Source organism: Galeopterus variegatus, unplaced genomic scaffold, assembly GCF_000696425.1.
Source record: "Galeopterus variegatus unplaced genomic scaffold, G_variegatus-3.0.2 Scaffold3691, whole genome shotgun sequence".
Lineage (NCBI taxonomy): Eukaryota > Metazoa > Chordata > Mammalia > Dermoptera > Cynocephalidae > Galeopterus > Galeopterus variegatus.
Window position 1 is genome coordinate 1 of NW_007729802.1, and position 25,739 is coordinate 25,739.

General features: G+C 39.6%; 1 protein-coding gene across 1 annotated transcript in view; it reads right to left on the reverse strand.

Annotated features, from left to right (window-relative positions):
• Nucleotides 1-1,133: 1,133 nt before the first annotated feature.
• Nucleotides 1,134-25,739, reverse strand: part of LOC103601342 (ERC protein 2-like) — a gene marked incomplete at both ends in the record, with an annotated part of 200,878 nt that continues 176,272 nt past the window's right edge. The window contains 2 exons of the mRNA XM_008585740.1: nt 1,134-1,209; nt 21,723-21,883. Of these exons, the coding sequence (XP_008583962.1) occupies nt 1,134-1,209; nt 21,723-21,883 (237 nt within the window). The remainder of the gene's footprint in view (nt 1,210-21,722; nt 21,884-25,739) is intronic.

The following is a 25,739-nucleotide window of genomic DNA, read 5'->3' on the forward strand; positions in this document are numbered from 1 at the left end:
ACTGGTCTACAATACCTATCTTCTCTAGTAACACACACACACACACACACACACACACACAGAGTCAGTGACACAATGGCTGTCATACTGGCATAATAATGTGTAGTCCCTCCCACCCATCCCACACACTTAGTAAAAAAGGGGGGAAGGGACACACAGAGTCAGTGACACAATGGCTGTCATACTAGCATAATAATGTGTAGTCCCTCCCACCCATCCCACACACTTAGTAAAAAAGGGGGGAAGGGAATATAAATTAGCATGAGGCATATTAGAGCTTAATCCAGATGAAATTGCTGATATTCACCAATTTCTGACCTATAAAAATAACAATTTAATATGGTTCAACTTAATATTTTTAACCTAAAGATTACATGAGAGGGGTCATTGTGACATCCAGAACTAGGCACTTAATGGACCTCCAAAAAGTTCACTGACACGAGTGTTTGCTGACTGCAAAGGTAAAGACCACTGTATTTTAGGTCTAAGAGCAGTGTTACATTAACTGCTGATGAGCTTAGCTACTCCTATACTAGTAGTATTAGTCCATTTCTGTTGCTTATAACAGAATACCTGAAATGGGGTAATTCATAAAGAAATGAAATTTATTTCTTACAGTTTAGAGGCTAGGAAGTCCATGGTCCGGGGGCACATCTGGTGAGGGACCTGTTCTTGGCAGGAGCTCTCTATAGGAATGCAGGGTATCACAGGGCAAGGATGGGCTGAGCAAGAGAGCTAACCTTACTTGCTCTCCTTTTAAAGCCATCAGAATCATACCCATTACTCCATGAGTGTATCAATCCATTCATGGGGGCACAGTCCTCACAATCTAATCACCTCTTAAAGGTCCCACCTTTCAATTACCATAACTGGATTTCCCACCCTCTTAACATTGTTACAATGGAGGTCAAGTTTCCAATACATGGCCTTTTGGGGGACATATTTAATCCATAGCATAGGCCAATATGCAGTTTCTACAAGCCTTACTGAAAGATAATATCTGATCAAAAAGCAAGACACTGGCCAATGACAGGTGTTCCTAACCACCATGTGCAACTCAAGGCCTATGACTGAAGACTCCTGGAAGCACATCACATAGATGCCTCAGAAAGCCCCTCAAATTCAGTCTTTACAAAACCATCACCATCATCAACGTCACTGTCATCACCATCATCACCAGCTTCATCATCATTGTTGCCACCATCCCCCCTTCAAACAGATTATAAACAAACATGGATATGGACCATAACTTGTATGTCTCTAACAAATTCACAGCTCTGTGCAGAGTCCCCCTTAAGAGATTTACTGAGATATTCCCATACCATATAATTCACCCATTTGAAGTGTACAATTCAATGGATTTTTGTATAGTCACAGAGTTGTAAAACCATCACCCAAATCAACTTTTAGAAAATTTTCATCACCCCAAGCAAAATTTCGTACCTATTACCAGTCACCTCCCACTCCCCCTCCACCAGCCCCAAGCAACCACTAATCTACTTTCTGTCTCTGGATTTGCCTATTTGTCATATAAGTTGAATCATACAATACGTGGTCTTTTGTGACTTCTTTCACTTAGCATGATGTTTTCATGGTTCTTCCATGCTGTAGCAACTATCAGTATTCCATTTACTCTTATTATGGAATAATATTCCATTGAATATTTTGTTTTATCCATATTTTGTTTATCCATTCAATATCAATTCATCCATTTGGATTGTTTCCACTTTTTAGCTATTATGCACAATGCTGCTATAAACATTCATGCACAAGTTTTTGTGTTGCTATATGTTTTTATTTCTCTTGGGTATATAACTAGGGGTGGTATTGCTGAGTCATACGGGATTTCTGTGTTTAACATTTTTAGAAACTGCCAAACTGTTTTCCAAAGTGGCTACACCATTTTACAATCCCTCTGGCAAATATATAAGATTTCCAGTTACTCCGCATCCTCACCAGTGGGATTTCTGTGTTTAACATTTTTAGAAACTGCCAAACTGTTTTCCAAAGTGGCTGCACCATTTTACAATCCCTCTGGCAAATATATAAGATTTCCAGTTACTCCGCATCCTCACCAGCACTTGCAATTTTCTGTCTTTTTTTCTTATAGCCATCCTAGTGGGTGTAAAGTGGTATCTCACTTGGATTCTTTGAATTGTTATTGTTAAGTTGTAAGAGTTCTTCATACATTTTAGATATAAGTCTCTTACCAGATACATGATTTTCAAATATTTTCTCCCACTTTGTGGGTTGTCTCTTTTTGATAATATCCTTTGAAGCACAGAAGTTTTTAATTTTGATGAACTCCAGTTTATCTATTTTTCCTTAGTTGCTTGTGCTTTCAGTATCATATTTTAAAAGGCTATGTCTAACACAAGCTCACAAATATTTGTACCTATGTTTTACTGTAGTAGTGTTATAGTATTAACTCTTTCATTTAGGTCTATGACCCATTTTGAGTTCATTTTTGTGAATGGTATGAAAGTGCCCTGTACATAGCTTTGAGTTTTCAGAAATAAATAGTCCACACAATTTTTTTTCTAGTTCATAACCACATTACCAATAATTTCTTCTTCACTGGCAATGATATTCAAGAATGCTTTCTCTTCAGCATTTTTGAAAGAAACCTGGCATTCAAGATGTCCAGGGAATTTTGCACAGGAAGAATCCAGGAAAGCTAAAAAGGCTTTTTTGTCAAGTCATTGTTAATGTTGGTTAAATTGCTCAAAAACTTATTTTATATTGCCTTGTGATTTCTTTCATTGCCTTGAATGATTTCTTTATTCTGAATATTGAAAATTCAATAGGTGTTTATGGTTTCTTGTGTTTTGGTATTATTTAGTCTTCCTTCTTTCCTCTTCCTTCCTTCAGGGCTGGTGTGTAACAGGTGCTAAATGCATGTTTTGGGGTTTAATTTGAATAGTTAAACCCTGTGCATGATTTCTGAATCTAAACAATAATAGTTCCCTTTCACTCAGTGACTATACATGCACTATTCCATCTATATATTTTTTAAAATATTTATTTCACAATACCTAAAGAGTAATAAGCATCACTCCATGTAGATTAAAAAAAAGAGAGAGAGAGAAAAATAGTAATAAAGTGCATTCACATCTATGCAAAATGTATGCATGGGAGAAGAGGCTAAAGGAAAAAAAGAATTTAAAATGTTAAGTCTTTTTCTTGGATAAGTGCTTTCTTATTTTTGATAGTCAGTGTCTCTCATAATATGCATACATAATTTCTATTTTTTAACAAAAGGTAAATCTATTTCAAGATAAACATCATTTATTCTAGATTTTTTATATATGCAAAGAGAAATAACATCGCTGCTATCAGTCACTTTAAAATGCCATAAAAAAGAAAGCACTTTTATAATTACAAAGTTCTATACAAATGTGACTTACCATTTTTATCTTGAATAAAAATAACACAATGAATGAATACTATCCAAGCCATTATACTGTTAGAATATCTGGCAGTTAGAGAATTTCTGATCATCAAGTGCAGATGATCGTCCATATTCACTTGGCCCTGCCATAATGATATCATACCTCCTCCTCCTTTCTCCTGCTTTACCAACCACGTGTACACCTCTACATATTAAAGAGAAATTTACTGCTCCCTTAATCTTTGCATGAAGTAACCTTCACCTCTAGAGCTCACCAGGAAGCACCTGAGTGTGTGTGTACCACGTACAAAAACACATGCACACTCAGGCTCTGCCTGTCCAACAGGCAGGCTTCACTCCAGAGGTGGGAAGAGCTGGTCATAATACAACCTGTGTCTAAGGTGCAGGAACATTCACTAGATTCCCATAATCTGTTTGTTGGCTGGATTTAAGAAACCTGGAGCTTGTACTTGATCGATTCTGCTCTGGGTGCCACAGGGGCCAAAGCAAATGGCACTAAGAAAATTCAGAATACAAGGGCGTGATTCAGTCAGCTTACAAAAAAAGGAAAAAGAACTCCCTGGCAACAGAAGTCAGCCCTCCTGCCCTCCCAGCTGATCTCGGAGAGCCCTTGTTCTGTGGACTTCAACATCAGAGGCCAAAGCCCTTGTGATCCTCCACTGGCTGCTGCTCAATAAAAACACCATCCCATTCCATAATTTTGATCACTATTATTTCCTCAGTTAATAAAACTTAAAGAAAACATGTTTTCAGAGATGCTAAGGGGTAGAAACCCATTTTGACTGAGGTCACCCTTGGCAGGAGTCAACTCTTCTTCTCCTAAAGTTTTATATTCTTTTAAAAAATCATTGTATTATTTCAAATATTAAAATAATAAAACATTATTTTTTGCAATGGAAAGAGGTTCATGTTTGCTCCCACAGATTTTCATGTATACACTTTTAGTTGCATCCTAAAGTTTTATATTCTTTTAAAAAATCATTGTATTATTTCAAATATTAAAATAATAAAACATTATTTTATGCAATGGAAAGAGGTTCATGTTTGCTCCCACAGATTTTCATGTATACACTTTTAGTTGCATTAAAAAGCTTAACTCGAAGATGGAGTTTTAAATAATATTTTCTAAGTTCAATAACTCTGAAAATTCTGGATCAGTTCTGAGAGCCTCTTCCATTGTGTATCTTGTTTTTTAAAATCCTTTCTTATTATAAATATATAAATTATTTCTAATACCATCATGAGGGAAAAGTAATGCCAAAAATTTCATATCCAGTTACAGCTGACCAACGTGAATGTAAACAAGGTTACTATACATTGCGGAAATAGCATCTCTAAGGGCAGCTTGGGAAAAACAACTTGGGTTAGTAACTAACTTTCAATAGCCACATGTCAGGAAGAATACAGAATTAAGGAAAAAGGAGGTGCTAGCCCTGCTTGGAGGGAAATTTATTTGTTTTAAGGGAAAAATAAGGTTAGTAGTTAAGGATGTTGTAGTAGAAGGTTAACTATTACTGCATACTTATGGGGGGCACATTTTGGAACCTTCTCCCCTCCATATAAATGGCTACTTTCAACAGAAACTTCCAGAGCTGTTTTGGGGCTTTTAGCAAGACCTCATCTGTTCGATCACTGAATTCCTTTTATTAGCCATTTGAATATTGTATTTGATTGTGAGCCCCATATGAAAGACTCCTTCTATCCCCCTTCCTCGCGTCAGAAAAAGAATGCACAGAATTTCCAAAGGAGATGGGTCCTCAAAACCTGTCATAAGAAGAAGAGAAGAAACCAGACACTTTCACATGGAAGTTAGAAGATTCTGCAGCATGGAGGCTATTGCAGAAAGGAGAGAACAGAAGAATTGCCTTTAATACTCAAGAGCTGTGAAGGACTAAATGCTTTAGTTGCCTCAAAAATTAAAATGTAAAAAAACTAAAGAACAAAGGGGTGAAATGATAAGGAAAGTTACTATAGTACAACAAAAGGCAAACTCTTTAAGAGACAGAGTTTTACGAAGACAGAATGAGTTCCCTCAGAACTTTGATCACTAGATTCACTAAGCCTTACTAAGCAGCAGATCTGGGCTAAGTATTTTATATGTATTTTATATGTATTAACTCATTTAATTCTCAGAAGAACCCCACAGGGGAGGTAATGTCATTTACACACTTGGTCGAGGTCACAGGGTGAGTCGATTAACCCAAGTCATCGACTCCCCAAAGCCCTGGCACTCCACTCTTGTGCTAATGCATCCCTCATCACCTCAGGGTCCAGGCAGAGGCTAAAAGACCCTTTTCCCAGAGATGCTGTGGAGGAGTTAAGGAGCACCACCAGATGAGATCACAGGTTAGATGCTATGAAACACTGTTTCCATGACAATGCTTAATTGTCACCACTTGGTCTTGCTTGGCTCAAAGCCAATTGCCAGCTGAAATGTGACGGACACAAAGTCTTTTTTGGTGTGAAACTCTGGCCTCCACATTTCCTGCCCCCTTTGGAACACCTTCTCTCCCAGCTTCTATTGCAGCCAAGGCAAGAACGCTGCCTATGTTCCTTAGCTAGCTCTTATGCCTTGTTGAGTCATTCCTCTCTAGAGCAACCAGATTTGAAAGCAAAGCCCAAAAAACAAAACTGGCTCAACCCAATGCTATCCTATGGTTACCAAACTGAGGGACATTCAGATATGGAAGCCATCTCACTGCCTGCTCAAATCACCAAAGTGGTGCCAACTTTAGATGTACAATAGGCATTAAAATAATCAAGACTAGAGCAAGGTTCTGGAAAGCAGGGACTACATCTGAGCCCTGACTGGATTAGCATATAGTGTAGTGGGAGGTCCCTAGTTATTGATGAATAAATGACAGTTGAATTCAAGAGCAACACTGCAGAAATTAATTTTTTTCCAAAAAGTGGGGGGTTCTGGGCACATGTTGATGTGATGCCAGTGTTATCACAAACAAAAACAGGGCAAGAAGCTGAATGGTTAAGTCCAGACATTGCCAGAGGTTTAGGAGTTTAATCCCATTACAAAGAGAGCTTAATCTTGGTTTCATTCTCTAGAAAAGCCACCATTAATCAAGACCCAAGAACTCTTGGCTGTAGAACATGTGACCAACTACCAGTTCAAGTTCACACTTTGAAAGCTGTTAGCTCATTTCTTCAAAATCCTGAAGAGTTTATACAATACCACCAAATGGTCCATTTTGCTGCTTTATAGCAACATTTAAAAAAAAATTAAAATCTAAGCATTTCACATTTGGGTCCCAGGGGATTTCAATTTTATGGGGAAAGGCCTTCGTTAGAATTCTCCTCCACCTTAAAGTGTTTGTAATTTGGTGTCAAAATGTTTATCTGAAAAAATAACATTTATACTGAAATATTTATGAATGAAATGATACAATGTCTAAGATTTGCTTCAAAATAATCCAGATATAGGAGTGGGGAAGCATGGGATAGAAAGGAAACAGGATTGACAATGAGTTAAATAATGGCTGATGCTGGGTGAAGAGTATGTGGGGTTCATTTTACTTTTGTATGTAATTGACATTAAAAAAAAAATTTAACAGTAATTTACCCAAGCCCACTGAGCCACCCCTTAGGGAAGAGATGATTCTCATAGGAATACTCCACTCCATTCCACAGAGGCATCCCTGACCTGTAAGGAAGAGAAACCACCACTCATCAATACCAGACTTAACAATCATACCTCATTCGGGTGGTTGTGTGTTTCTCCCCAGATATCAGCATGAATGTCACACTGAAAGGCAGGCCTTTCATAGCACATTTTTAGAAAATATGACTCAGTCAGTAATTGTCAATTGACCAACAATTTAAAAAAATTCTCTTCTCGGGGCTGGCCCGGTGGCGCACTGCTACAGTGCGCCGCTTGGGAGCATGGTGGTGCTCCTGCTGAGGGTTCGGATCCCACATACAGACCGGTTCCCGCTCACTGGCTGAGCGAGGTGTGGGAGCAATACCGAGGGTTGCGATCCCGTTGCCAGTCCCGGTCTGGTACGGGCGCGACACTGAGGGTTGCAATCCGTTGCCGGACACGAAAAAGACAAAAAGGAAAAAAAAAAAATTCTCTTCTCTAAATATAGGCATTTGGGGGAGGGGGAGGAAGGCTGGGTATTAATTGGTTGGGGGACATGGGGAATAATCACAATTTGTGGTAATGGTCATGCTGACAGTATTGATCTGACCATCACATCTTGGGCACAGGTAGTGATGGTCAGCTTTGTACTTCATGAATATGCATAATCAATCAATCAATCAGTCATTCAATATAAATAAATATAGGCATTAGACAAAGTCACCTTTCCAAATGGGCAGTTTACTTAGCTTCAATAGAAAGGTCTTCTAAACAAATGAAAGTCTGCAAAGGAAAGCTTTGAAGCCATTTAGGAAATAGTTGCTCTAGAAACATAAGATGCAGGCAGTGCCTAAACATGAAAATAGATTAAAAAGGTTCATGTTGAAATCAGTTGCACAGAATTTAAAAGTTTATGTCCCCAAAGGAAAGAAAATGGATTCGAATGATGACTAAGTTTCCAGGCTAACCCCATAAAAGACTGTTGGATGAATGATGTTGTGACTACCTGGCATGATTTGTTTTATGAATGGGTCACTGACTAAACAAATGACCGAATCAATAAGAAGGCATGCTTAGCTTAGACCTCACTCTAGTGTGCTGCACTACAGTAGTTGCTACAAGAAGCTGCAGTTGCCTTCAGCTTCACAGAAACCAAAAGTGCTCTGAGTCTGGCTGAAGGAATGCTACCCATGGCTTGGAGACAGCTAATTTGTACTCTAGCCAGGGACCCCTAGAATGTTCTCTCTACTTCCATCTCAAGAACCTCCTCCTTTTAGTCAAACCAACTTCCCCAAGCCTGAAGAATAAGGTGTGTGTTTATTTCCTTGCACACGGCAGGAGTAGGGGGCTGTTCTCACTAGTCCTGAGACAGGCTGATTCTGTGAACCTCAGCCCCACATCTTTCTAAAGTGGGGGTAGCAGCAGTCACTCAGGTTGAAGGGTCATTTGAAAGCCATTCCTTTTTAGAAAACCACAGAATGGCAGTTTCGTTTAAGTGTTTTGACTTTAGCATCAAGCAATCTGCTTCTTTTTCTAAAATTACTTAATATGGGGAATATAAACATTTTCTAACAACACTTTCTTAAATCATTCTAACAAAACTTACATATCTGACTGCGGCACTATGGGCTTCTCCACTGTACTGGTCTGGGTCCTGAAGGGAAACAGAATTTACCACAGACAGTTCCAATGAGGAGACTTTAACGGAGGGGCTACAGAAGGAGGGCAGGCCAGGTTAATGAAACAAACAAGAGACGCCGGGGCACCCAGAAACTAGCCACAGTGGGCAGCCATCCACATGGCAAGCTGAAGGTCTAAAAGGAGAAATGAGTTGTCCCAGCCACAGCTGGAGCCACAGACGGGCACTGCAAAAGGGTGCTACAGTCATGGATGGAAACCACTACTGCCAGAGACGTGGCCCCAAAGCAAGCAGGGAACAGGGAGGAAATTCTCTAGCCTTTTTCTCCTCCCACCCCACCATCTCCTGCGGTTCCTCTTACTGGCCTCAGACCCAACCAGAAGCCAGATAGCAAGGGAACCCCGGTGATGCGGCCCACAGGGGTCAGCTTCCCAGAGAGCGACAGGGGTTGGGGAGAGCAGAGAACAACCAGTGGGCCCACCCAATCCCACACTGCCTTATAATAAAGCATTAGCTGTCAGGAGCCTTGGAAATGCACTGAAGGGGCTGTTTTCCAAGAAAACTCCTAGAGGCAGAGCCAGGAGGAGAAAGAAGCTCCAAGCTCAGAGCTCAGTGAAGTGAACACACAAACACCAATTTCAAAATAGAGCAGAAAGACAGCAATTTAACTGTTACCATAACTGCATGCTGGCACTCGCTGCAGTGCGCTCTGCAAATCTCTTCACGTAAGTGGAGCATCATCGGGTGTGAGGTAATAACAGATTCTCAAAGTTGGCCTCAGCCTCCTGCAGGTTCAAATTAAGATCCCAGGGATACTGGCTGAGCCCAAAGATCAGGCCAAACACTGCATTTCAATTTTCATAATCGGGTTGGTTCCCAAATTCTGTGCCTGGAAAACGAATTAAGATCCCAGGGATACTGGCTGAGCCCAAAGATCAAGCCAAACACTGCATTTCAATTTTCATAATCGGGTTGGTTCCCAAATTCTGTGCCTGGAAAACAAAAGACTTGCCGTACTTGATTGGCGGCTTGACTTCAAGCTATAGTTCTCAATCGCTTTCCTCCTGGGGAACTGAGTGGTCTCCTCTTAACACACCTCACTCCCCAGGCAAAAATGCCAGGGCCAGCTCCTTCTGCACCAGACACACATGCATGTGCATGTTCTCTTTATCTCTCTCTCTCCTCCCCCCCATGCGTCTGGTCTGCCTCCTGCCCAATAATCAAAATTAGAATCTTGCAAGACAACCATTATGTTGAGAAAATTCAGAAAACATTTGGATCTCCTGCACTTTATAAAGCTCCAAAGCAGGGGCAGGAAAAGAGGAGAAAAGAAGAAAGGGAGAGAGGCAGGTGGGTTGAAGTGAAGAAAAGAAAGAGAAGATTGGGTTGAAGAGAAGAGGGGAGTGGATAAGAAAGCGGGGAGGGAGGAGGAGCAGCCAGTGGAGGCAAAGTACCATTTTCATCAACATTCATTCATTCCTTCAACAGACTTTCATTACGCCGTAACCAGGGGCCAAGAACATTCAAAGCCTTCCCCGACTCTATGCTATCCCTCCCCTAAAACCCTGTAAGTTTCCATTGATTTGGAGCTTTTTGTGATCCCTCCTTCCAATGAGGATGTAGATCTTAATCTTTACCCGGTACATCCTTAGGGTTGAAGCTTCCCCTGATACCTGGACTAGATCTCACCTATGCAAAGAAGACATTAAAGAAGGCAGAGCAACCCTACATGAGTTGGGATTTGCCCCAAGTCCTGTCCTTCCCTGTCGAGGCAGCTGGCACCTAGCATCTGAGCAGCCTCTGTTTCCCTCTGATGCCTTCAGGCCCTGCTCCTGCATGCATTCTCCACCTCTCCAGTGTTCTCAGTTTTCTTCTTTCTGCTCTAAATGACCACTACAAGCAGTGTTTCTCTGGGGAAAAAAAAAAAAATCTGGCTACCCAGAGGGATGTCATGAAGGAAGGAAAGAAAGGAAGGAGGAGACAAAGGTGGAGAGAGAGTGAAAGGGGCTGCTATAATCAAGCATCAATTTACAGGGCTGGCCAATTCTTCAAGGACTGTCCAATCTCATACAAAAAAAAAAAAATCTGGCTACCCAGAGGGATGTCATGAAGGAAGGAAAGAAAGGAAGGAGGAGACAAAGGTGGAGAGAGAATGAAAGGGGCCGCTATAATCAAGCATCAATTTACAGGGCTGGCCAATTCTTCAAGGACTGTCCAATCTCATACCCTTAATGTATAGCAGAGCAAACTGAGGACCAGAGAGAGCCACAGGCCAAAGCATGATGGAATACTGGAGCTGGATAGGTCTACTGAGCAGCAGGCATCATTGGAACAGGTCTTTTGGATCCCAGCCAGGGTTTATATCTCACAGAAAGCTCAGTATTCTGAGTATTTGGATCTGAAACTTGTGCCATTTCCACTGGGGAGCTACATGATGAGCTAGTCTGTAGTCCCAAGAAGCAAGCCAGAGTCAGGAAGTAAAAAGTAATCTACACAAAATGGTAAGTCCCCAGGCCACCACACCATTTGGGCAGGATCATAATTTTGAGTGGGGGAAAAGATATCCTGTGTAGGCCCCTTTTGAAAATAAATCAAGCTAAATCAGAGATAAGCCCCTACAAAGCTTTTTCTCCTTCCTTAGTTTAAGAAACACCAGTCTATAAAAGGGAGGCTAATAATTGGTTTCTTAACCTCAGTACCATTGGCATTTTGGCCTGGATAATTCGTTGTTGTTGGAGGCTGTCCTGTGCATTGTAGGATGTTTAGCAGTACCCCTGGCCTCTACCCACTAGGTGCCAGTAGCACCTCCCCTCTAGTTGTGATGACCAAAAATGTCTCCAGACCTTGCCAGATGTTCTTCTGTGGGGAAAAATCACCTCTAGTTGAGAGCCATGGCTTCAGAGAATCATAGAATACTTACGTGGTGGTCTGAGTCCAGAACCCTATTCACAGATGAAGAGACTGGGTCGGGTTTGCCTGAGCTCACCCGGCTATAATTGGCAGATTTAGGCTATGAACTAGAGTCCCAAGAGCTCTGCTGAGTGCTCCAAATAATTCTTGTTTCAGGACTTGATGTGTGACCCACTGTGCTGTCTGTCCCTTGGTCTCTGTGTGATATGGCTGCTCCGTCCCTTGCCTTGTGAGGTTAAATCTGGCAATGCCCTGCCACAGTGTCAGATGAGGTACTTCTTGGAATTCCTCTAACATGATTTTAGCTACAACTTCCCTCTTTGACTTGACACATTTTAGGAGGTTGGAAGGCCCACAGATTTCTCTCCCCCCGTTTTAATGAGTGACCTTCCCTAGCTCCCACGGGGCTGCTGTGAGGATGCAGATAACATGAAGTATGGTGCTTGAAATTATTTAAGCTCTACAATTCACAAGCATTTAGATTATTTAACTGCTGATTATGATTATTTAAGCTGAAAGACTATACCTCTCTAGCTCAGAAAATGTTTGTATTTCCATTAAAAACCACCAGACTTAAGGGCCCTTTTGACTGACATTTTTCACTATTAAAACTATACATATATACACACGGTGCGTGTTTTTGGCCAAAAGACAGCACCTCCCTTATTTTGTTTTAAGATAAGGATGCTGACTTCAAAGGCCTCCTCCAACTAGCTCTCTTCCTGCCCCCTCCCTCCCACCATCACCATAGCCTGCTGTCCTGCTCCAAAACAAACTGTAAGAATCAAGTATCTGCCTACTGCCTTCTACTATTTAGTCAAAACTGGTCCCATCATCCCTAGACTTGAAATTCTTACAATGACATCCCAACTTCATTAAGATATAGTGCAGCCAATGGTTAAGATCATGGACTATAGTGCCAAACAGACTTGTATTTGGGTTCCAGGTACATGAACCTCAGTTTCTGCATCTACAAAATGGGGGCAATAATGCTCCCCACTTCACAGGTGGCAGCCATATGAAGATGAAGTACTTAGCCCATGTAATAAGCACTTAATAAACGTTCACTGGTAATATTAATCCCATCGCCCAAAGTCTGCATGCATTGATTAGTATCTGTGCCTGGACTAACTTAATTCTCTGAAGGCATTTTAATCAGAGATAGCACATTTCTCAAGGCAGGGATAATTAAGGGTTCCTGATTCTACATGACATGTAATTTAACCCATTCTGATTGTTTTCCCTATAATGATCTGTGAAACACATCTCTGCTTGGCTCATATATTTCACATACAAAGAGCTTTATGAAAAATAAATATTCAAAAATACAGGGAAAATTCTATTGTGGCTTTATTAGAGAGGGCAGTGTCCTAAAACAAGTATTATTATTATTATTATTATTATTATTATTATTATTATTATTATTATTATTATTATTATTATTATTATTATTATTATTATTATTATTATTATTATTATTATTATTATTATTATTATTATTATTATTATTATTATTATTATTATTATTATTATTATTATTATTATTATTATTATTATTATTATTATTATTATTATTATTATTATTATTATTATTATTATTATTATTATTATTATTATTATTATTATTATTATTATTATTATTATTATTATTATTATTATTATTATTATTATTATTATTATTATTATTATTATTATTATTATTATTATTATTATTATTATTATTATTTTACTTTGGCAGAAGTTTCTACATTCAGATAGACTTCTTCAAGGAACAAAGATCCCAGAATCTCCTAACTATCATCTATTTTCCAGGGCATTTATTTAGTAGAATTATGGATAGAATACCACATTGGAAGGAGTTCGGGGGATCACCTTTGCCCCCCACTTGGGGTGGGAATTCTCTCTATAGTACCCTGAGCAGATGAGAGTATTCATGCTGCTACAAAATTTTCTTTCACACTGAAGGAACATCTTTTTCCTCTTAAGTTCTACATACCAACTCTAGGATAATCTTCTAAGGTAGCATAAAGCAAGTCCACTTTTATTACATATTACCCCTTTAATAGTTGAAAGAAGCATCTGTCTTCTTGGCCTTCTCTAGACCTAACATCCCTCACCTGTCAGCTGTCCCTAACATGACGAGATTATCAGGTGTCCCTCAACCTTTTGCTCACTACATGACTCCCCACAGTTTACCAACCACGGTACCCAGAAATAAACTCAGAAATATGCTAGACACACATGCAATGAGCAATGTCTTTTAAAAACACTCTGTAAAGGCGCAGTTGCAAGTTGTTTTTTGACGTTCAGTGAGATCACATATCAGTTGATCCACTTATTTTCATTCTTTATTCATTTCAGCAGAGACTGTTAAATGCTCCCATTACCCATCCTTTCCTTTCTCTCCTTGGTACCAGATTCCTAAAATGTTAGCTGAGCATCGAGCCACCCAGCTGCAGACTGCATTTCCAGTCTGGAAGCTAAATGTGACCCTCAAACCCTGCGTGTGGGCACCTTCCCCCACACTAGCTCTACACTTAGTAGAATATAAGCACCACAAATGGGAGGATTTTCGTTCACAGAGTGCTTTCTATTCACTTAGAGCAGCACTTAGATAAGTGCCTAGGGCTTAGAAAAGTCTTTGCACATAGCAGATGCTCAACAACTATTTATTGAATGAACTGTTAAATGACTCAGCTGTAACTTGAAAGGCAAGGAGTTTCCTTTCTCTTTTCTCCTTTCTGATGGTTGGAACATGGATTAGATAGTTGGAACTGAGGTGAGTATCTTGCACCATGAAGGGGAAGCCAAATGCTAAGAACGGCAAAAGATCAAGACAGGAGGAAGACAGGCTCCTGGGACTAGAGCTGTTTACACATGGGGATTTCTGTTCTGTTTTTGAAGCTAACTAGAACATTCCACTATTCTAAAGTTATTTTCTTTATAGTTAAGTTTTACTTACCCACTATAAGTTTTGTGTACAGCAAGTCTTTTCTTCTCTGCTATAGGCTAAAAGCCACTAACTTCAGGGTTAAAAGGGGGAAACAGAAATCATGAGTGGTAAGCAACTTTGCATTTATGTCACCGCCTGCAGCTCAAACCAAGACTGATTGTGAATTAATCATTCTTCATGACATTTACTCTCTCCCTCCCTGCCACATGTCCTAGACCACTGCAGGCAACTTAGAAAGCTGCAACAGGTTTCATCTGTATTCTAGCTAACTCAAATACCTTTTGGAACTGAGCAGGTAGTGAACAGAAACAGACAGATAGGTGAGGATGTTCTAGGACACATTACCATAGTATTGAATATTTTAAAAATTGGACGTGTCGGGCCGGCCCGGTGGCGCACTGGATAGTGCGCCGCTTGGGAAGCGCGGTGGTGCTCCCGCCCGAGGGTTCGGATCACACGCACCCAAAAAAAGCTAGTAGGGAAACTTGCCAGAATTTGAACCCAGATCTGCCAAAACTCCAAAGTCAGACCATAATTGTGTCTCCCAGTGTGTAAATATCTATCAAATACTTTGTGCACATGTGTGAACATGCCAAACTTTGAATGATTTAAGTATAACCTGTATTTTAATACTTAGGACAGCATCATAAAATTAATTTCTAAATGAATATTGAAATTTATCCAGTTTCTATGTTTAGCAATTGGTGTTAATTTACCTCTCATAAGTGCTAGAAAGGTTCTACAATACCTCCTCCAGCCCTTTTATACTATTCAAGCTTTTTATTAGCCCTAATGTTGATTGCCTTCCCAGGGCATCTACTAGTTTGAGTATAATTTGTGAATTGTGTTACAGCAAAAAAGAAAAGTGTTGAATGCATAAGGGTAAATAGTAATTTAAAGATAAGAATAGTATATACTAATTGAAATGGGCATACCTAACATATCAACACATATACAGCCTTTATGCCTTAAAAATCACTTTTTCATAAATGCATAATCCCATTCAATCCCCATAACATTTCTGTAAAATAGTACAACTCCCTTGTAACTAAATTTATCAATTTTAAGTGAAAGTTGCCTTCAAAATTCCTCTCCAAGGCTCCATTTATCCTGTCCAAATTGCTAGGCACTTAGGATTCCTCCCTAAAGAAATGTAATTTGTCTTTTCTCATGTTGGCATGAAGTAAAGAATAAATTGATTTTATCATTTTCTGCACCCTGCCTCTCCATTGAAGGGTACTTACCTAATGAGTGGCTCTCTCAGAAAGGATCCCAGATCAAAGAGGCCAACAGGATAATGCCCTAGAATAAGCTGCTGCCTCACAGTAAAAAACATCCTAACATAACCCAGTGTATACAAAGTCTTGCAAAGCTAACTGGAGAAGATGTCTCAAATCCAACAATACCCAGTAAATTAAGATGGATCACACTATACCATCAGATGAGTTAAAAACCAGGGGTCTGCTTAAAAAGATTACAGGACATAAGCACAGGAAATCACCGAAAAAGTCTAAAATGCACACTTCAAAATATCTGACTATTTACCAGCTATCAAAACCCTTATTCAACTTAGCATTTCATACTAAATTGAAAATATCAGTTAGGCTGCCTGTCTCCCTATTAATTTACTATGGCTGTTTAAATCATCCCAGCAAATGCACATGGATAGATTTTAAGTACTATATCTCATGGCCCTCAATTCCTTTTAGCCACAGATATCAAATTCACCTGACACAAATTAAATAATTGAGCTTTGGTTACTGGAATATAAACTTATTAACCAACATTAGAATAATGTTCTTAATATTCTTTTGTAGTGGATTGAATTATGTCCCCCCAAAACTCCCTGAAATGAATTGTGTCCTGCAAGTTTTATGTATTAGAAACTTAGCCCCCCACTGTGACTGTTGAGAGGGTGGGAAATCCTATTATGGTAATTGAAAGGTGGAGCCTTGAAGAGGTGATTGGATTGTAGGACCCTGCAGTAGTAAATGGATTAAAAATGGTGATCAGGGGTGTGGTTCTGAGGGCTTTAACAGAAGAGGAGAGTCTGTCTTTCTCTCTCTCTCTCTCTCTCTCTGTTCTCTCTGCTTCCACCACCTTGCGATGTGAGACCCCTGGGTCACTGTCACAACCACCCACATGGACTTTGGATTTCCCAGCCTCAGAAACTGTAAGCAATAAATGTCGCTTTTCTTTATAAATCACCCAGTTCCGTGTATTTTGTTATAAGCAACAAAAATGGACTAACACATCTTTTAATAAAATTCCTTTTGATTAGGAGCAAATGTAACAAAGATGAACTATTATAAAATGTTTTAGCAAGAGGTTTGAGGTATTTTTTAAGTAAAAAATAATCGTGTACACAAGGAAAGATGAATATTGTGTTCTTCTATGAAAATATAGGTTGGGAACTGTTGGTTCCTTCCAGTGTGGGAATAATGACTAGTAGTTAGAATACCAACCAACAAAGACCAAACTGAAGAACAGAGTGTTGGAGGGAAGAAAACTATACAAAATATGGTCAAGGCACTCCTTTTGGATGAACTGGGCCTCAGTAAATGTTCCCAGGCTATGGGAAGGTACACCACATTTTCTGTGTTCCTCTTTACCCCAAATAACCAAGAAGGTCCTTACTTTTGGAAATGGCTTTCAAAGCAGTATTCAAAAACTCTCTAGTTACTTCTTTATTTATCTATCTATTTCTTTGCTTATTTATCTGTTCATTAATTTCCTTAACTCATTTTATTAAAATGCAAGCCTGACAAGGTCAAGGGTCTTTTCTGTTTGTTCACCTAGAACAGTGCCTGCCACACAGTAGATGCCCAATAAATACTTATAAATGTTTGAACTAATTCACGCTTTCATTTCTCAAATGCTTACTGAATGCCTACCATGTGACAGGTTTTCAATATACAATATTAAAAGCCAATTCCACTGTAAATAAAATCATATCAAGAGAAATCTTAAAATTAGAAGAATCAGGCACTCTAAAATTCAGTGTAAATTCAAAATAAGAGGACAAGCCGAAGAAGAATGGCAGGAGAAAATGTAGATCACTGTGGCCCATGTCTCAAAATGATATAACGGAAAGCAAAACTCAGGTTAAAAATGAAATAATTGGGGAGTGGGTATAGCTGCCGAAAGGTAGCACCAGAAATCCTTGTGATGATGGGACAGTTCTGTGTCTGGACTATGGTGATGGTTACACAAATCTATATAGATGATAAAACTGCATGTAAGTAAATACACTCAACACACACACAGGCACACAAAAATGAGTACATATAATACTGGAGAAATCTGAATAAAGTTGGAACATTGTACCAATATCAATTTCCTGGTGTAATAGCATTTTATAATTATGCAAGATGTTACCAGTGAAGGGCACAAGAGACGTCTTTGTAGTATTTCTTACAACGGCATGTAAATCTATAATTATTTAAAAATAAGTTAACAAAATAAAATCAACGAGTAGGACGCTTACCAAAACATTCTTTGTATTAGCAAAGTATTGAAACCAAGATAAATGCCCAATAATGGAGTAAACCTACATGACAGCATATTGAATAACTAAAAATTATACAACTCTATGTTTGTGCCATGGAAAGGTGCTCACATTCAGTAAGTAAAAGAAGAGAGACTTACAAAACATGCAAGTACAATCTAATTTTCTTTAAAAAAAAAAAAAAAAGCATTTGTAAAGGTATATTCCAAAATGTCATCAGGATCTATCTCTGCCTGTTAGGATTGTGGGTGATCTTGTTTTTTCACATTGCTTCACCATGTTACCTCTTTTCTTCTCAAATGAGCAATATTACCTAACAAATATCTAAAAGGACATCTGTCCTATGGATGGGGCTCAGGGGAATTCTGTATAGTTCTGGAACAAAAATCAAAACAAATGGGGAGATTACATGGAAAGACATTTCAGTCCAATATGAGGACCAGCGAGCTACCTGTAGAGCAGTAGAGCATGAACCACCATCTGCCCCTGGCCTCCAATGGGAATGGTGTTCACCAGGACCTGGTGGATTCCTTATTAGCAATGATGTGAATGGGAATCTGGCTCATGCAGGCTGGGAGGTGAAACCCAGTTGCCTTCCAATTCTAAAACCCTGTGCCATTTGATTGTGCAATGAATTTAATGGACATCGACTCTCATTTTAAAAGCCCCTTTTATGTTTCAAAGCACTTTCACATATGCTGGTTTATATTAATTTCAGTTTGGCACTTTAAAAAAAAATCCCATCCCTATGACAGCTCTGTAGAGTAAGCAGGGCAGGTATTATCACCTGCATTTTACTGAAGAGAAAACTGAGGCAGCCACAGAGTGATGTCCTTTTACATTGCGGGGTGAGACAAAAGTGAGTTAGGAGATCTCATCTCCTTCTCTTGCCCTCTGGCCCCACTTCTCTTCCCTCTCACACTATACAGCCTCCCCCATCCCACCAGGGTTTGGAAACTGGGTGGATGTGACCTAAAGATGCTTGCATGATGGGTGCTAGCTGAGTGGAAAACCAACAATGTTTACCACAGAATGAGAAAAAGTACCAACAATGATAATACCCATCTGATATTCCCACTAATTTACATGGACTCAATGTCAAGTAGCCAATGTGTCAATTTGGCTTAAAAATCATGACCTACCGAGCCAGCTGGTTGACTTGAACAGCCCAAGAGGCTGGTGGTGAATCTAGTTGGAGACTTCAATCGATATACTTCTCCTGTACCTGTGTCCTCTATAGTCCCAGGGAAGGAGCCCATAGTTGGGCTTCCGAGCCAGCTGGTTGACTTGAACAGCCCAAGAGGCTGGTGGTGAATCTAGTTGGAGACTTCAATCAATATACTTCTCCTGTACCTGTGTCCTCTATAGTCCCAGGGAAGGAGCCCATAGTTGGGCTTCTGAGCCCGTTAAATAGTGAATGGGGTCCATATTGGGCTTAAAGAAGCAGGGCTTTGTTACTTTTACCAAAGGAATTAACAGAGGAATTTTGTATTTATTTTACAGTGGCAGCAGATTAAGCACTTTAGCAATACTGTGGCAATTCACCAAAAGAGGTCTTAGTTAGGTGCTATCTGAAATCATGAAATTAAGTGGGAAAACATACACATGGAAAAGGTTTATATGTTTTAGAAAAATAAATCTGAATTTTAGATAAATGATACTCTTCACAAAGTATATTAAACAAATGACATATTTTCATTGGCTGATAGTGCCACTTATACACATATATCATTTTCTGTGTGCCAAGTCCTCTGCTGAGTACCTCTCCTCACAGCCACCCCCATGCAAGTCCTGATGGGAGGAAACTGGAGGGACAGCAACGTTAAGGGCATTGCCCCCAAGTCACACAGCCACCAAGTGGAAGCAACAGGATTCCAACCCCAACCTGATGACTCCCAAACCAGCATACTTCACCATTATTTGTTCTCTCAAAATGTTGAACATACATGCTCATTTTATAAACAGGAAGTAATGAAAGTTTCCTTATAATGGCATAATAAATCACTTCTGGAGGTGTAGAGTTAACTTGGGAACAGCTAGAGAACAAGGAGAAAAACTAGACTGTACTTGACACATAACACAGGAGGAGGCAGAAATGGGATAAATGAATGGAAAAGAATAAAGGCTGATGGAATCTTTGTACCTATACTGTTAGTACATTAATAGTGGTATTGGTTCTTGTTAATAAATTATTGATCAAGGTGAAAATGTCAGGGATGCTTGAAATACTTTTCTTCTTAGCTACATAAAATTCAACCTCCAGCATTCAGTTTATTCAGTCACTCAACAAACAGTTACTGAGTACCCACTGCCCGCCCAGCACTGCTCTGGGCAGCATGATTAGTGCAGTGACTCAGACAGAAGTTCCAGACAGTGAAGTTCTCACAAGCTCCACGAGTAAATGAGATAGTAGAAAGGAAGCTTGAGGGAGAAGACTTTGGTTTTAATCCTAGCCAGATGTCCTGAAACAAATTATTTGAATCACTCTGACTTTCAGTTCCCTCACCTCTAAACTGAGTATAATATCTGTTTTTATTATATCATCTTTTACTGGGAAAAATACTAGTGCATATCTGAAAATGACTACCTATTCTTTGGTCTTAGAGAAACTGAGGTAGTTGATGAGGAGGAATAAAAGTTTCGTCCTCATTATTAAATCCTTCAAAATATTTCATTCCATATTTTCCATGATCTAAGCTTTCTGGGTTTAATGTTAACCATGTGTAAGACTTGCTGGGTCATGATAAGGTCACTCTTCCATACCTAGCCACCAATTTCAAAGTCTGTGTTACAGGCTTAAGATGCATAATTACGTACATTTCCCCTTTTTGTGGAAGGAAGTTGGATTTAAATTATATCTTAGTGATTATTTCATTTTAAAACTTACATAGAGAGACGCTGCTTCTTGACTACTTCTTTAGAAACAGATTCACTGCAATTGATTGTTATTAAAATCTTTCATTCATTTCCTTGTTTCTTTTTCTTTGTTCTTCCCTGACGCTATTATTTCATTGCGAGAAGGAAATAAGAGCTAGGTGTAGGTAGGTGTGTCACTGGACCACAGGAGTGACCGTTCCCAAGCACTGAACCACAACTTATTGATTAAATCAAAGAAAACAATTGAATCCAATCCAATATCCCTCTTTTACCTGCCCAATCCCCCATAGGGGGAGGGGATGTGTGGGATTTCCAGCCTATTTGTATCAGCTCAGCAAATCAGAGTTCTGATTTCTAAACAAAGAGGTGCCAATCTTGAGAGTGTATAAAAGCCAATACAAGCCAGGCATTGTACACAAGTGAAAAGAACATAATTAGCAAAGTTATAGTCACAATTAGGAAATACCTCCTCAGAAAAGTTTCCACTTAACTCTGAGCAGTGCTCAAATTACCATTGTGCTTAACGAGGCCTCTGTCTCTCAGCTGGCTCAGACCTTTGCAACAGATCTATGAATCCCAGAGCCACCCACAAGACACAAACACACACAATCGCATGCTGGGTATATTTTTTCAAATAACAGATATAAAAAATGTGCAAATTGAGGCAACAACGTTAAGAAATAAGAAATGTAGTCTCAGAAATGACTAGTCAAATGTAAGCTAAATTATTCTTTCTCTGACCTCCTTTACCCTCTTCTCTAGCCTTTCCCCTTTCCCACCCTCAAAGACAGGTTAGAAGAGAGAGACTTCGGAAGCTGAAGTGGTACTCACTTCATCTCCAGGATCTCCTCCAACTGCTTTCTCCTCTCTATCCGGAGGTTGGCCAAATGCGCTTCTTTCTCAGCCAGGGACTGCTGTGTGGAGGCGAGGCGTGCTTTGGTTGCATCCAGTTCCTGTCTGGTCTTCTCCAACGCATTCATCAGCTCCTCTATCTGAAAAGCACATGGAGCTCGGTGTGTTATTTCTCCTTCGCTCAAGCACAGGGCATTCCTTGCTCGTCTGTGTTCCGACAGTAAACACAAAGGAATCAGAGGTATCCTTGAACCAGGCACTGTGTCTTGGAACCCATTCTTCCTTTGTCACCAATTAAAAATAAATGTTTCATACACAAGAAATGTCCAAATATCTCCAGGGTCTGCATTCAATTGGATTGCCCAGTAACCTTTATAGAAACTAATGTATTTATTAGAAGTGTGGGGTGAATGGCTTGACCCAATTTCAACCTGTGTTTGGTCAAAATCTCAGATACCTCCCCACAGTTGGAGGAAGGCAACATTCAAAATACATTTGCCTGGTGCAATATACTTTTGTGTGTAGGCCCCAGAGTCCTTTGACAGGAAGTTGATGTACGTATTTTAGATTCATTCATGTTTTCACCTATCAAAGCCTTATTTGGCAAAAGCTATATGATGTCCAAGGGGCCTCAGGAACCCCTCTCACCTCCCCTCCCTGACTTACATTCAGGAAGCAAGGTTTGGCCAAAAGTAAACAGAATTCCAGTCACAAAAGGTTCACGTTTAGTTTGCCCCTGAAGTTTGAGAGGGTTCTAAACTTGAAATAAATGACATGTAACTTTTATAGAGTGCTAATACACCATAGAAATAAGCCAGACTATCAAATATCCAGAATTTTCAGCCAGGTCCCAGAAAATTGGACGAGGGAGCCTCAAAGCAAGGCCTTCCCCTCCCCAAACCGTTGGGGACTTTTAAAAGCCAATACACAACAAAGAGGTCTGGTGTTTATGGTTATGTTCCAGAGACTTCCGTGGAGCAAGCTGGTGAAATGCCATTCCTCGCACAGATGCAGGCTGCATCCACCCTGCTGATTCAAAATCATGATTCCAGGAAGTTTCTAGATTCCAGAGCTGATGTTTGGGTTTCTAAGCCTCCCCTTCCAGCTGAACTTGGCAGTATGGGCTCATCCATCACTAAAGTCAACAGAACACCCTTCAAAATGTGTCAATGACATGTTAAGTTCCAACTCATTAAGACTTTCTACACAATTTCTGCAGTTTTACATGGAATTTATTCAGAATAAGCATTATAGTTCACATCCAAGGTAAATTACATGCTTTTAAGATTCAGAAAACCCTTCATTAGCCCTGATAAAAAGGGGAAATTTAATGATCATCTGATTTAAGTCAAAGCCAAAACCAAAAACAGTTTTAAAAGCAAGGAACATAAAGGATAACCTATGAAAGTCACAGAAACACACCTGTTTAATTGTGGAATAAATACCATTATTCTTTAACCTTACAAACATGTAAAATTTAAAAAGTAATCATAAACTTTTTAGTTCCTCATATAAGCTCATATAACACCACAAATATGACTAGAAACCTTTACACAAAGCAGTATGTGATGAGGTTAAAGCAGAGTTTTTAATTTTCCTTTTTTTTCTTCTATTTTTGATACACTCAATAGTAGTGTCTATATATATCAGAATTATGGTCATTCCAAGTGCCAGTTCAGAAAGTCTCCTTGACCCTCCATATGAGATGGCCTGTGTCCTCACAACACCATTTCCTGTCACAAATTGTTCTTTATTCCAAACGTGCTATGGGTCTCCAGGATTCTCATCTGCCAAAACCCTCTCTCGTTAGTTGCTGTTGACCTGTCTGCAATCTATAGACACAGAGCCACTCAACTGGGTCTCCAAATTCTTGGTTCATCTGTGACTGAATTGCTTGGGGCAGACTCCAGTTACCTTAAACCAACTTTAAACAATTACACTTTGGAGTAATGACTTGCAGGCTGCCCTAGGTGTTTCAGCAATAACTACAAGGAGAAACCAGTGCACCAAGGAGATGTAATCCAGAGTTTTAACTGATGAAGATGCCATTGGCTTCTGATATCAATAACTCCTAGCTTCAGGTGAGACTACTTTCAACACTTTGGAAATATGTTCCTGTATTTCCCAGGCCAAAGCTTCCCACTCATCTTAATTTGTGTGGTCCTGGACAGTGAATATTGTACACTGAGGACCACATGGGGCACTGGCATCAGATACACCTTTCTAGTCTTGGCATGACCACTGTGTCTCTCTGAAACGTTTTACTAACAATCACTGGACCCTTGGAGTCTCAGTTTCCTAGCGATGCCCATGGTTACTTCTGTGTTTAATGTTCTAGATAGACTTCTGCAAACTGTTTGAATTGCCACCAAAACAGGAGCATTCAAAAGCAAGAAATGTTTTCCCTGTTGGTGGTCATTAGGGTGGTTCAAAATATTCCAGTTGTCCTTATGTGCACATGGTAGGACCACATTTCCCCTCTCCCTTTAAGCTAGCTGTGGCTTTGGCCAATAACCACACTGTTATTTCCAGGTAGAAGCATTTATATACTAGCACTCAACCTTTCCTTTTCCCTGCCATGGTGACTGTAGAAATATGTTTCAGATGTCGTCTCCTTCGGCCTGAATTTCAGAGTGAACATAGTTAAACCCAAGGCCAACCTACATCACATAAGCAAGATACAAACCTCTGCTGCACTATTCCACGGAGACTGGGTGCTGTCTGTCATCCCCAGCATAACCTGGCCCATCTTGACTGGTGAACTGTTCAACTTCTTACCAAGTGCCCTGTACCTGCTTCCATCTCTCCATCAGCAGTCCCTTCTCATCAAGAGGAAATTGCTTGTTATTCTTGCTGTCCTATGGAGATTGTGCTCTTGCAGGCCACTTGTAACTTTCTTCTTGCCAAATGTCTTTTCTTAATGTGTAGCTGGCACAGCTAAATATTCCCCCAAATTTATCAGCCCCTTCTTTGGAATAACATTTTAACTGACTATATATGAGGGTACTTCAAAAAGTTCATGGAAAGATTGAATTAAAAGATAATAGGAATCCTTCCATGAAGTTTTTGGAGACCTCTTGTACATGTAGTTTGTGTCTTAAAAACCATCAGATTAGAATCATGGTATCACTTAATAACTGTGTGACTGAGAAAAATTCCTTCATCTTTCTCAGCTTCAGGTTCCTCCTCCGCAAACAGGGGACAGTGTTGCTTGCCTATTAGATGTCTGTGGTCACATTAAGCGAGATGATGTAGCCCATAGGGCATTTATTCTTCTCCTAACTTATATCAAGAAAATATTTTTTCCTGATAATAATAATAAAGTACACTCATTATACAGAATCTGAAAGGTATATATTAAAATTTTAAAAAAATTCTTCTCCTTCTACCTCGTTTATTTTCCATTCATCAACAAGTCCTCAGTCTCTATTTTGGAAACACTTCTTGGATCCATCATTCCCTCCTATTATTACTTTTGACACACCCAGCTCAGGTGTCTTCCCCTCTCACATGTATGATAGAGTTGAAAAGAATTATACATGCACACATATGTGTGTGTGTGTGCTCACATGCACGTGCATATGCACATGTGTGTATTCCTAGTTTCTGTCTCTACTCCTACCCTAAGTGAGGACATGGCTTTTCCTGATGAGCTTCTCCCCCATCACAGCACATTTCTCAGCAAGGTCTGTTCCTGATTTTATGGAACAGAATTAGCAAATGAGTAGCAAAGTGGAACTATGACAGTGGGTGCAAAGGGATTATAGGCTTTGAAGAGCAAGCTAAGAATGATCTATAGAACAGAAAGCAGGAGAAAACAGCAAGGAACAAAGAGCATTGAGACTGGAGATAGAGAGAAGTTTTGTTTTGTTTTAAGGGCAGAATAAGAGACTGGGGAGGAAAGAAAAAAGAGAAAAAAGTTTATTCCTGGGTCTCCTTCAATATTTTTCAGCTGCTTTGACCATGCCTTTGACTGTGTCTTTGAACTACGACTCA